The 14,131-nt window shown below is 40.5% G+C and overlaps 1 protein-coding gene across 3 annotated transcripts; it reads right to left on the bottom strand.

Annotated features, from left to right (window-relative positions):
- Positions 1-4,407: 4,407 nt before the first annotated feature.
- On the bottom strand, positions 4,408-13,867 carry LOC144065594 (uncharacterized). 3 transcript variants are annotated; one of them, XM_077588574.1, is made up of 2 exons: positions 13,576-13,867; positions 4,409-6,720 (listed from the first exon to the last, which is right to left on the bottom strand). In XM_077588574.1, the coding sequence occupies exon 2, from the start codon at positions 6,411-6,413 to the stop codon at positions 4,974-4,976; it is 1,440 nt and encodes a 479-aa protein (XP_077444700.1). In that variant the 5' UTR covers positions 6,414-6,720; positions 13,576-13,867; the 3' UTR covers positions 4,409-4,973. The 3 variants fall into 3 exon arrangements, with proteins under 3 accessions (XP_077444702.1, XP_077444700.1, XP_077444701.1); XM_077588575.1 differs by lacking the exon at positions 13,576-13,867 and adding an exon at positions 11,013-11,224; XM_077588576.1 differs by lacking the exon at positions 13,576-13,867 and having other exon boundaries at positions 4,408-6,648.
- Positions 13,868-14,131: the final 264 nt, after the last annotated feature.

The raw sequence follows: 14,131 nt of genomic DNA, 5'->3' as shown, positions 1-14,131 counted from the left end.
GCGGGGCTACGGTCCAAATGGATATCAAAGCGCGTGGCGTCAGCAGGAGCTCTCTGCTCTTTGATGTCACCCATCAAAGCGCGTGGCTCTTTGCTCTTTGATGTCAACTACGCAAATATGCAGCATCCAGAGGATGTCATTCAGTCAGATGCTGCAGTTGGACGTCCTCGACTCATCTGGAGACACGAGACTCATTCGGACAAACTTTTGGAAACAATGAAAATCCTTCAAGGTAAGTTGGTTTCAACTTTGAGATAGTTTAGCCATTGACTGAGTGAAAGAGTCCTGCTCACATGTTGGCGTTTATTTACTTGTGATGTAAAAAAAAAGTGACTGAAAAATATCAAATTTAGTGTGTTCAGATTGTAAAAGGAGGCCAGAAGCTTTTACTAAACTTTAATTTGTGGCTTTTTCTGAGCTTTGTCTTTGTTTGGTCGGTCGTAGTCGTTATGCTTGGTGCCAAGTCATCGAGATGTTTTTATTTCATTTGCTTTTTTTGACGGATAATATTGGTGTTTGCAACCAATGTTCCCTCTAAACTGCGCGCGTGCGCAATTGCGCACTACTCTCGTCCTCTCTGCGCAGTAGCAATCATATGGCGTGCAGTATTTTTTTTTCGTTTTTTTTTTTACCCCTTTCCCCATGATGGCGCCGTTTAAGCGGCAGCCAGTGGCAGTAGCTCTGTCCACTCTTATGTTTTTCGTGTTTTACAGCATGTTCTACATGAAAAATTAGAGGGAACATTGACATGCACCTGCTTGTGGCAGGTGTGATACTGGTGTGCCCATAGCGAGCAATGATGATGTCGTGACCGGATGATTCACCTAAAGACGTTTCGCCGACGGACGTTTGACAGACGGACAGGTCGCCGAATGAACGTTCGTTCAAACAGTGTTTTGATTAAATGATTAAATACAAATACTACTATTTGTTAGTTTAATGATTAAATACAAATACTAGTATTTGTTAGTTTAATGATTAAAACCAAATACTAGTATTTGTATTTAATCATTAAACGCTGTTTTCAGATGGATTTGACCGAATTTGAGAGCATTTTGAGCCGTTTGGCGAATGGACGTTTTTTTTGCCTCCATCGCGACATTTTACCAAGGAATTCACTTCCCTGGGCTCGGTTCTAATGTCCAAAGAGCTCCAGTATTTGTATTCAATCATTAAACGCTGTTTATGGCTGGATTTGACCGAATTTGAGAGCATTTTGAGCCGTTTGGCGAATGGACGTATATAGACGTTTTTTTGCCTCCATCGCGACATTTTACCGAGGAATTCACTTCCCTGGGCTCGGTTCTAATGTCCAAAGAGCTCCAGTATTTTTATTTAATCATTAAATGCTGTTTTAAGATGGATTTGACCCGATTGCTGTCATTTTACGGCTCGGTTCTGCTACATCTGCCCGCCCAAGAGTGCTTATTCTCGGGCTGCCATGCCCGCCCAAGAGTGCTTATTCCCGGGCTGCCATGCCCGCCCAATAGTGCTTATTCCCGGGCTGCCATTGATGGTAGATTAATAAATTGAGAGTGATGAGTGGAAAAGGGAAATGAATCATTGATTTTTACTATAATTTGGACAACGCCGGTGGCGGGCCGGATTAAAAATCCTAACGGGCCGTATATGGCCCGCGGGCCGAGGTTGAAAAACTTGTACACACACGATCCGGGGGCGGGGCGAGCGCGCGAATCCCGTTTCGGCGAAACCTCCGTTCGGCCGAACGTTCATTCGGCCGAACGGCCGTTCGGCCGAACGTTCATTCGGCCGAACGGCCGTTCGGCCGAATGAACGTTTGGCGGAACGTCCATTCGGCGACCTGCCCGTCTGTCAAACGTCCGTCGGCGAAACGTCTTTAGGCGAATCATCCGAGTACCAATGATGTCGCTCACACTGGTACTCAGTGCGCTCAGGGAGGTTGTCTTTCTGCCCAGACCAACGAAAAATTAGAGGGAACATTGGTCTCCTGTGAATTTGTCTCCGTTTAAACAAGAGAAAAACAAGTCAAATGTTTTATTTCATTTAATCTTCAGAATTTTCTATTAGCTTTGTAAACTACATTCTTTTCCTTTTTTAACTATAAGAACTGACTTTGGGTTCATTTTGGAGTAGTTTTCCATTTTATATTTATCCAAACTGATTTTATTTGTATGTAAATAGACCTGGCAGGGGGTATATGAAGTCAAATGTGATTTTTTTTATTTTAATGTTGAATAAACAGATAATACTCAATATTCTTATGTATAATCATTAGTGTGAAAAAAATATTGATGGCTTGAAACTTGTCGTTGTGATTGTCCATTGCTTTCACCTGTGGTCGCCTCCCTTGTGTGTCAACCACCTGTTTTCCATGTCTCGGTAACCCATGCCTTACTGCGTCTTGCGGCTTTTTGTTCATTTTAATTTTTTTGTGTAATTTTTGATTTTGGGCTTATGTTTTCAGTTTGCTTTTTGTGTATTTAATTAAAACTTTATGTAAACCGTAATGATTGTAATGACCAGTAGCGGGCCGTCAGGGCCTTCAAGGCCTTCTCTGCTGGCCTAAGAAATATCTGAATCATATTATATTTTGTTCATCAATACTTATTATTCCAAATGGTTTGTTAGCTTCCTTTCATTGCTTTTCCTCCTGGTTGCACTGCTTCCAGATGTGTCGTTTTCATATTGAAGCATTTAACCAATCACATTTCACCCATTATTTGTTGCCAGATCAGATCTGCCTCAAAGCCTTCACAATCAGTTCTTGCGGGCTCTGCTGCATTAAACTAGACTGTTGCTTTTAACAATCAGATTTCGAGTTGGCAACCCCACAATGATTTTTCATAGGCGTTAGCATTTTGCTGGCTGGGACATGTCATTGCTTTCACAAACTATGATTGGCTAGTAGGCGGGCCAAAGCAGTACCCGAGGCAGCCGAGATTGCAAACTCCACCCACTATGGCCGACAGAAGCAGAAGCAAAAACAAATTAATTCTGTTTGCTCACAGCTATTTTCCAGATGGACTTGTCCAGAAAAAAATGGACATCATTAAGAAAGGGGGGTCAACTCCGAAGCTAGCAAGCCTGTTACAGCCGGGAAAATGGTGTGTGGGGCACTTTCAGCACGCTAACTTAGCTCCACAAGCAAATAGTATATTGTTGTGTTGATTTAATGCTATTTTCAAAACGGACTATGCCGGAAATATGACAGGACAGGCTCGACTTTCATCATTAGCTTCGATGGCGATAGGAAAATAACAAGAAAGAAAGGAGGATGGATATTGTGTAAAAAGGATTTTGGTGAGTAAAATTACAAATATGGCTATATTCCTAAATAATATTTCAATTGTAAGCCAAGTTCTGATATCTGAAAAGCTCCAGTGTTTGTATTTAATCACAAAATGCTGCTAGGAAGTGGATTTTACCCCAGTTTATTTTTTGGCGTTTCACCATTGACGTCCATCGCTGTCTTTTCCCGGGAAAAATCACCCCCCTGGCCTGGTTGTAATGTCTCAAAAGTTCCAGTATTTGTATTCAATCAATAAATGATGCTAGGAAGTGGATTTTACCTAATTTTAGTGCATTTTTTGTCATTTCACGTATGGACGTATCGACGTAACGACGTTCATCGCTGTCTTTTTACCGGAGAAATGATACTCTGGGCCCGGTTCTGATGTCTAAAAAGCTCCAGTATTTGTATTTAATCAATAAATGCTGTTTTCGGCTGGATTTTACCCCATTTTCGGGCAATGTTTGCCCGTACGCCATTGACGTTCATCGCTGTCTTTTCCCGGGAAAATCACCCCCTGGCCTGGTTTTAATGTCTGAAAAGCTCCAGTATTTGTATTAAATCATGAAATGCTGCTAGGAAGTGGATTTTACCCCATTTTTGTGCATTAATTTATTGATTATTTTTTATGTGTCGCAGCTGCAGTAGAGGTTTTATAGCCATAAAATAGTTTTTGAGGGTTGGATTGATACGTTGAAGGCGCTACCAGAAAATGCACCGCCCGCCACTGGTATTGTCACACTAGTGATGGGTTTGTGAGCATCACTTGTCGTTTCCACACAGTGACCCACTGCTTTACAGAATACTGACACCTGGTGTACGTTAAAAATCACTGCAGGGAACACAAAAAGCCCCAGGGTGCATTAAGGTTAACTCGATTTCATGTGGCCCGGACTATTATAGATATAATATTAATATGTGTATATATATATATATACATATGTGTATATATATATATATATATATATATATATATATATATATATACATACATATACATATGTGTATATATATATATATATATATATATATATATATATATATATGTATATATATATATATATATATATATATATATATATATATATATATATATATATATATATATATGTATATGACACCAAAAGCAAATTGAAAAAATATAAACCCAGAATCCAAAATTACAAAAAAAAGAACCAAAAGAGGTAGAACACAAAAATAAATACACAGACATGGGTTAACGAGACATGGAAAAACAGTTGGGTGAGAAACAGGTAAAATCAATGGGCAATCAACGACAAGTGTCAAGGCATCAATTTTTTGTTTTTGTTTTATTAATGGTGATAGGTATATAACAATATTGAGTGAATTCCAATAACAAACAAGAGACATTTGACTTCATATACCAATTGCCAAGTCTTTTTAAACACATGCAAATCAAATCACTATGGATGAAAATAAAAGTGGAATAGAACTACAAAATGAACCAAAAGTCTGTTCGTGTCAAGTTCAAAACAAGAAATAAAACAAAACTTTTAACTTGAAATAAAACATTTAACTCTTGCTTTCCTCGCTTTTTCGAACTTTCTGTTGATTTTATTATGGGTGTTTTAAGCTATTCTTGGGAGGGAATTTGGACCGCAAATTAAGCAAAAAAAAGGGCTTTTCCCCAGTGCGGGTTGTTTAGTCTTTTATAGTTCTCTTCTGTAAAAATGTTCAAACATTAACTTCGCAGCAACAAGGAGTTCTCACTAATGTGGGTTCTCGTGTGGCATTCTAAGTGGTGCTTGTGAGAGAAAGACTTACCACAAATCAAGCACGAAAATGGTTTTTCACCAGTGTGGGTTCTTGTGTGGTTTTTTAACTTTGACTTCTCTGCGAATGCTTGACCACAAACTGAGCACGAAAATGGTTTTTCACCAGTGTGGGTTCTTGTGTGTCTTTTTAAGTGTTGCTTTCGAGCGAATGCTTTACCACAAACTGAGCAGGGAAAGGGCTTTTCCCCAATGTGGGTTTTTTGGTGGATGTGTAAGCTTTCCTTGTGTGGAAATGTTTGACCACAAATTGAGCAGGAGAGACGTTTACCACTAATGTGGATTCTTGAGTGGCTTTTTAAACTTCCCTTTAGTGTGAATGCTTTACCACAAACTGAGCATGAAAACGGTTTTTCACCTGTGTGGGTTGTTGTGTGGATGTTTAAGCTTTCCTTGTGTGTGAACGCTTGACCACAAACTAAGCACGAAAAGGGTTTTTCACCAGTGTGGGTTCTTGTGTGGATGTTTAAGCCTCCTTTCTGTGAAAATCTTTTACTACAAACTGAGCATGAAAATGGTTTTTTACCAGTGTGGATTCTTGTGTGGGTTATTAACTTTCCCTTCTCTGTAAATGTTTTATCACAAACTGTGCACGAAAATGGTTTTTCACCAATGTGGGTTCTTCTGTGGGGTTTTAAATATTGCTGATGGGAAAAGGCTTGACCACAAACTGAGCACAAAAATGGTTTTTCACCAGTGTGGGTTCTTGTGTGGGTTTTTAAGTTTCCTTTCTGTGTGAATGCTTGACCACAAACTGAGCACAAAAATGGTTTTTCACCAGTGTGGGTTCTTGCATGACTAATTAAGTGTCCCTTCTGTGTGAATATTTGACCACAAACTGAGCACAAAAATGGTTTTTCACCTGTGTGGGTTCTTGTGTGGATGTTTAAGCTTTCCTTGTGTGTGAACGCTTGACCACAAACTAAGCACGAAAAGGGTTTTTCACCAGTGTGGGTTCTTGTGTGGATGTTTAAGCCTCCCTTCTGTGTAAATCTTTTACTACAAACCGAGCACGAAAATGGTTTATCTTCAGTGTGGGTCATCATATGTGATTTTAAAAGAGACTTATTGTGAAATGTTTTCTCACACTGAGAGCATTTGCAGAGTTTGTCGCCACTGGGTTTTTTCTTAACACCTTCATCGTCCTTATTCGCATGAATCAAGTCGTCGCTATGTGTTAAAGGACCAATTAAAGAGTCTGCTCGCCATCCTTCTGTTGAGCAGCAGCCGTGTGCAGGCTCCGCCCCTCTGCCAGCCACGCCCAGATCATCTTCACTCATGGGAGGCTCACCAGTTGACCCGGTTACATTTTGCTCCTCCTTTTTGATTGGAGATTGCTCTTTTTTCATTTGCTGTTGAGGGGACTGTGGCGGCTCCTCCTCTTTAATTGGAGGCCATGTTGAGGTGTTTGCAGGCTCTGCTGCACCGCTGGCCACGCCCAGATCATCTTCGCTCTTCAGGGGCTCGCCAGTCAACCTGCTGCTACTTTCCACTTTAATGTCCGGCAACTCTTCTTCCTCCTTTTTGATGGGAAGTTGTTCTTCTTCTTTTGGTGAATATTGAACTCTGGTTCCTCCCTTTTGATTTGGGGGAGCTCAAATTTCTCCCCAAAACCACCAGACCCCTGCCCATCAGCACCAAGATCACTTCTGAAAGCTGGAAAACACAAAGATAAATGATATATTTTATCAACTGTCTATCTGACGAGAAGTCCTTTAGGTTAGACTGAGAATTTAAAGTCTTATAGAGCCATACCTGTACTTACGAACTTCTCAGTGCCTCAAGATACAAAAAAAGCTCCAAGTTACGAAAACATCCATACATTTCCTGTATCTATTATTTTATTTTGACATTTTCGCGGATGCACTGCTTGCTTGACATGTTCACTCCACTCTACTGGGCTCTCATTGGCTCTCACAACAACCCTGCATGTTTCTTTGATTGCCGGTGTGCTTGACCTTATGCCTAGAAGAGTTTTTAATGGCTTATTAAATAATTTTATGATCATTTTCTCTCAATTTTGTGTCTTCACACTTTTCCTACAAAGTTGGGACACTGATGAATTTTTACGGGTTTAGTTGGTAGTTTTGTGAGGACCATGAAACGAATTAGAGTATTTACATCAGGGGTCTCAAACTCAATTTACCTGGGGGCCGCTAGAGGCCAAGTCTGGGTGAGACTGGGCCGCATCAGGATTTCCACAAGAAAAGCGCTGATAAAACATTCCAACGTTATCAAATATCTTTATTTTTTACAAAAAATAATGAATTAGATAAATTAACTTAAAGATGAATAAAAAATCAATCAATCAGTAATGCAAAAATAAAATAATAATAATGAGAGATATACACTGGCTGCCTAAGTAGAGAAAATGAATTATTTTTATTCCGTTTCAAATGTCTGTATTAACAGCTCTTTAACCTTTAACTTTCTGAGCTTGAATGGAACACAGATGAAATATTCACTATGAATATCAATACACTATGAAATATTCTGAACACGGCTTCTCTTGCCTACTCCTTGCTGCTAGAGACCTGGCAGCGCTTCTTCTCACATAGCTGAGTCACATTTGGCTTGAGGGAGGAAGCAGTGGAGCTTGAAGGTGCGCATCAGTAAGTCTGGACCTGTACTTGGACTTATTGAAGTTCAAGGTGGAGAAGAGCTTCTCACACAAGTATGTGCTCCCAAGAAGGCACATGGTCCGCTTGAACATTCGGGAAAGTTCAGGAAAGCAGGGGGTCAACTCTCTCAAAAATTGCCCAAGCTTGTCTGCTTCTCCACTCACCTCCCTGAACTTGGCTTTGAGTGCAGAGTTGCACTGCAGGTCAATGAGCTCCATTTGAAGCTCAGGAGGGGCATCTTGCACATCAAAGGAGAAGGGGTCCGCAAAAATTTGAAATGTGGCTTTGTGTGTCTTGAAGTCTGCAAATCCGTGATCAAATTCCTCCTGTAGCTTTGAAATGGCCTCAACATACTTCTCACCACTGAATGGTGTGCCTGCATCCACGAGAGCCTTGCATGCTGGGAAATGGCAAAGGTTTGTCTGAGAGAGCTGGGCTTTCCATAACACAAGTTTAGTGCAGAATGCTCTCACGTTGTCATAGGCAGCACTGACAAGTTGCCCCTGGCCTTGTAGCTTCTTGTTCAGTACATTAAGCTCATGTGTGATATCAACAAGAAAAGCCAAGTCCATGAGCCATTTGGGATCACTTAGCACAGGAACAGCAACCCCGTCTATCTCCATGAAGTCTTTTACTTCTGCTCTCAACTCAAAAAATCTCTTCAACACGTTTCCCCTGCTGAGCCAACGTACCTCAGTGAAGTAGAGCACATCCCCATATTCTGACTCCATTTCCTCTAAAAAAGCACGGAACCTTCTGTGCTTTAAGCCCCTGGATCTGATTTGGTTGACGCATTTCACAACGACAGACACCACATTGTCAAACTTCAGGCATCTGCTGCAAAGGGCCTGCTGATGTATAATGCAGTGCAGAGCTATGGCCTCCTCCACACCCTCCTCTTCCAGTTTTTTTTGAACAAGTGCTACCAGTCCATTCTTCCTCCCTGTCATTGATGGGGCTCCATCGGTTGTTATTCCAACAAAGCTCTTCCATGGCAAACCGGCATTCTCAATGGCATCACACAGCTGGTGAAATATTTCCTTCGCGGTGGTCTGGCCATGCATTGGAATTACTGTGAGCAACTCCTCCATTACTTTAAAATTGTCATCAACACCACGGATATATATTGCGAGCTGGGCAGTGTCTGTGATGTCTGTGGTCTCATCAAGAGCCACTGAATATACACTGAAACATTGTGCTTTCTCACACAGTTGATCATAAATGTCACTTGACAGGTGAGAAATGCGCTCTGCCACGGTGTTGGCAGAAAGGCTGATGTGTTTGAACAGACTTTTCTTTTCTGGACAGACAATATGTGCAGCCTGTAATATGCACTTTTTGATAAATTCACCTTCTGTGAATGGCTTTCCTGCTTTAGCAATCAACTCACAAACGGCGTAGCTAGCTTCGACTGCTGCATTACTGTCTTTGGTAGCCTTCTTGAAGAAATCCTGTTGCCTCAGAAGACATGTTTTAAGACTGGCAACCTGGTTGGCTCTCTCATCTCCCTGGTATTTTTCGTACTCCTCAGCATGTCTCGTAGTATAATGACGTTTCAAATTGTATTCCTTGTGCACCGCAACTTTTTCAGTGCAAATGAGACACGTTGGGGTGCCCCTGTGCTCAACAAAGAAATATTGCACTCCCCACTTCTCTTGAAACTATCTGTGCTCATCAACGACCTTTCTCTTCACGCCAGGCTTTGAAAGAGACATCTCTGGGGCTCTGTAATATGTTTTTCCACTTGGAATGAGTCTCGGGTTGATCTTTCACGTTCAGTCGCGCGGGTTTGTGGAGCATGCGCACTTTCGCTCTCCGTTTCTCCGTTTCGCTCGCGAAGATGGCTACACTGACACAGGCTGGATCGCGGATCATAGCGCCTCATTCAGTTGTATGCTGAGAGCAGCGGAGGAGTGTGCGCGCCGAGCGGAGTGATCGGCTTCACGGCTTCTCCTCCGCCCAGCTGATTGGAGGAATGAATGAGTGAGTGAGCGAGGCACTGGACAGCCCGGCCGATGTCCCGCCCTCCAGAGCCGTATACCTCACCGTAATTGGTTCATTCAGCTCCGAACACAACAAGTGTCATTCATATCAATCTTACGGGCCGCACGAACATTAATCTTTCATATTAAGACGGGGGCCGCAAATTATCGTCCCGAGGGCCGCAGTTGGCCCGCGGGCCGCGAGTTTGAGACCCCTGATTTACATGTAAAGTACTGCTTTACTTTCGAAATTTTCAACTCACGAAAAATGTTCTGGAACCCATTATTTCGTAAGTAGAGGTACGACTGTACTCTTGTCGTATTTTATTTTGAAATTCGAGAGTTAGGAGGTGTTCCAGATCATTGTATATTTTCACAAAAAGGTTCATTCTCAGTTATTTTCGCCCTGAAATTGATTTTTGGGGTGAAATTTACCAATGCCTAAGACTAAAGAAAAGAGTAGAAATCAATCATTTTTCTGATGAAAGATTAGAGTTTACTCTTGGTATTGGTAAGTTCTTTATTATTATAGTCATAGCATAAAGTACTATGTGGGACTTCAAAGATGATTAGAAATCTTTAAAAACTGCTGTCAAAGAATGAGTTGGTAAAGAATACTATAGCTCTATAATTAATATTTTATATATTTGAAGAAGAGATATTAAGAAACGTTTAATTACGATGGAGAGATTAAAAAACACTGCCCGGCGACTGAGTAGTTAGCGCGTCGGCCTCACAGCTCTGGGGTCCTGGGTTCAAATCCAGGTCGGTCCACCAGTGTGGAGTTTGCATGTTCTCCCCGGGCTTGTGTGGGTTTCTTCTGGGTACTCTGGTTTCCTCCCACTTTCCAAAAACATCCATGGTAGGATGATTGGACACTCTAAATTGCCCCTAGGTATGATTAGTTGTCCGTCTCCTTGTACCCTGCGATCAGCTGGCCACTGATTCAGGGTGTCCCCGCCTCTGGAGTCAGCTGGGATGGGCTCCAGCTCCCCCCGCGACGCTAATGAGGATAAAGCGGTTCAGAAAATGAATGCTATGAAAAAGATTAAACACAACTGGGGCTAAAATAGAAAGTGAATTAAAAGAAACAAGTTTTTGTAAACAGTCAAGACTTGATGACGTCGTGGTTTTGCTCGAATTGTGGATTTTGCATACATTTTGCTAAATTTGAGTCTGTTAATTCCGCACAACGACGAAATGTTTGTGAAGCTATTTGTCGAAGAGAAAGAGGAAAAAAACAACTAAATATTAAGTCATTGAGGAGTCGATTCATCGTAGGAATTGGTGTAAAAAGGGGATTCTTCTCAAAATCTCATTTTTTAAAAAGGAAAAGTCAACTCACCTGACACTTTTGGGCTTGGTGTTTGCATTTTAACCCTTCGCTAGCAGCTAAACTCGGCTAGGCTGAGATAAGGACGCCAAAAACTTCAACGTGTACCCAAACAACTCGAGATTAAAACAATTATTTGCGTGTGCTCGGATGGATTTCGCCCAATTTTGATTGGATTAGTTTTACGGTTAAGGAGTGATAACAAAAAAAGCAAAAGGATAGCAAGCGCCGTTCCCGAGCAAACGGGCGAGACGGCGAGTGGTGATGACATCATATACACGCGGCGAAGATTTTGCCTCAGACGGAAAAAAAAGAGAACGAAAAATGAATAAAAATACAATATCTATAATGGAAAATAATGTTAACTATTAACATTTTCTCCAATGGGAAAATTATAACCAAATGATATTTTTTAGTGATTTCCTTTTAAAAACCCGTAGAATCAATATAACCAACATAAAAGCTAGAGAGAAATCTATATATTAAGAGATTAAAATAAAAGCTATTACGAGGTTAAAATCGAAATATGAAATCATAGATGGTACTATAACAACATTCAGATCCTAATATCATCTTTATCAAGTCACTTTTATTCTTTTGTAATGTAAACCGGAAGCTCTTTGGCATTATTAAATTCCTGTTAATTAAACTTTGATAAAAAAACGACTTTATAATGTTAATATAGGCGACATAATTTTAAATGATACAATTTTCAGTTAATGGTTTGGCTTGAGATTTTTTAAATGCAAATAATATTGTTCCATATTATTTACATCACATTATTGATTATTTACTTTGTAATTTCCGAATTTAGGTTCTACCATTTCAAATAACAGCAAAAAGGATCACTTGAAAAAGGCAGCATATTCTGATTTTAAAATTTTGAAGTGAATAAAATCTTTTTTTTTTTTACACTCAAGATTCTTACACAGTGGGGCAAATAAGTATTTAGTCAACCACCAATTGTGGAAGTTGTCCTACTTGAAAAGAGACCTGTAATTGTCAACATGCGTAAACCTCAACCATGAGAGACAGAATGTGGGAAATGTATATTTTCACAAAAAGCTTCTTTCTCAGGTATTTTTGCCCTGATACAGTGGTACCTCGTCATACGACCGCTCGTCATACAATATTCTCGTCTTACGACGGAAATTTCGATCGAATAATTCGCCCGTCATGCGATCGAAATTTCTGAGCTGTTGCATTTCCTGTTATTTTTATTATCTAATACGAGGAGTATTATATTACTTCTCGTTCGCTGCTCCTAAGAACATCAGCGGCACTGGCTCGCAATTCCCTCTTTGTAATATTTCTGGTCGCAACTCTCTCTCATAGGCGCCGTTCAAAGCGGCTGCGACCAGAGCCGTTTCAACGAGGGAGTTGCGACCTGGTCTTTATGAGCAGCGGAGCGATCGCTAAAATGTACTACAAGACTATTTCTCGTTGGCAAGTGGTCGTGGGTTATCCTATTGTGAGGAGATTTGTGTGAATCATTTTCGGAATATTTTGAAGGGAATACGTAGTACAACAGCAAACAGCCCATCGATAGCGAACGTGAGGGTGGAGGCGTGGCAAACCGCCAACCCGGAAAACGAAGGTAACAAAAGATTACAACAAAATTAGAATTCAGTTTTGTGTAAAGTTACATTAAACGTATGTGTGAGTGTCTGTATATATTAATCCAAGTTACTTTAAATTTGTTTGTTCGTTTACGAGTGCTGTGGATAAAGTCCCCCGAAACCCCCCCGCCCCCATTTATGCCGCTGTCTCTCCCCTCCGCGAAATGCGTCTAATTTTACTTCTATTAAACACATTTTATTACTATTAAACCACTCGTTATTTATTACTTAGTATGGTGAATATATGGTGAATTATAAGAAATAAAACATTTTTTTCAATCCAATATCCTGTTATTGGTGTTTTTTCAGTGGGTTGGAACAAATTAATTTGTTTTCCATTCATTTCAATGGGAAACGTCCGCTCGAGTTACGAGAATCTCGTCATATGATCTCAGTCTCGGCACGGATTACGATCGTATGTCAAGGTACCACTGTATTGATTTTTTGGGGTGAAATTTACCAATGCCTAAGACTAAAGAAAAGAGTAGAAATCACTCATTTCCTGATGAAAGATTAGAGTTTACTCTTGGTATTGGTAAATTCTGTATTATTAAAGTCATAGCATAAAGTACTATGTGGGACTTCAAAGATGATCAGAAATCTTTAAAAACTGCTGTCAAAGAATGAGTTGGTAAACAAAACTATAGCTCCACCTGTGTGGTCGGCCCCCGCGACCCTAATTGGGATAAAGCGGTTCATAAAATGAATGAATGAAAAATATTAAACACAACTGAGGCTAAAATAGAAAGTGAACTAAAAGGAACAACTTTTTTTCGCTAATTTTCGTTAATTCCGCACAAGGCCGAAATGTTTGTGAAGCTTTTTGGCTACGTCGAAGAGAAAGAGAAAAAAACCTTCATATTTAGTAATTGAGGAGTCGCTTCATCATAGGAATTTGTGGAAAAAAGGGGATTCTTCTCAAATTATCATTTTTTAAAAAGGAAACATCAACTCACCTGACATTTTTGGGCTTGGTGTTTGCATGCTGACCCTTCCCTCGCAGCTAAACTCCGCTAGGCTAAGCTAAGGACGCCAAAAACATCAACGTCTACCCAAACAACTCGAGATCAAAACGATACGCGTGTGCTCAGATGTATTTCGCCCAAGTTTTATTGTATTAGTCATACGGCTAAGGAGCGATAAAAAAAAGCAAATCGCTTTCCAAAAGGATAGCATTCGCCGTTCCGGAGCAAACGGACGAGACGGCGAGTGGTGATGACGTCATATACAAGCGGGGAAGATTTTGGCAGTGACTCCTTAGCCGGTAACCGGTCAAATAGTCCCAAGCGCTATTTAGCCGGTAACCTATTATTTAACATTGAGTGAATAGGGGATTTTCTAAACCATTCAACCAATCTTATTGAAATTTGATGTGTTATTGCCAATTGATAGATTTTAACTCTAGGTGAATAGGGATTTAATGACTATTATTTAGGCAGTGGCTCCGTAGCCGTAGTTTCTTATTATTTACCCCACACAGAATTCTTACCGGCTATATAGCCATATGGGGCC

This window comes from Stigmatopora argus, chromosome 20, assembly GCF_051989625.1.
Source record: "Stigmatopora argus isolate UIUO_Sarg chromosome 20, RoL_Sarg_1.0, whole genome shotgun sequence".
NCBI lineage: Eukaryota > Metazoa > Chordata > Actinopteri > Syngnathiformes > Syngnathidae > Stigmatopora > Stigmatopora argus.
This window is presented reverse-complemented; position numbering and strand designations above follow the sequence as displayed.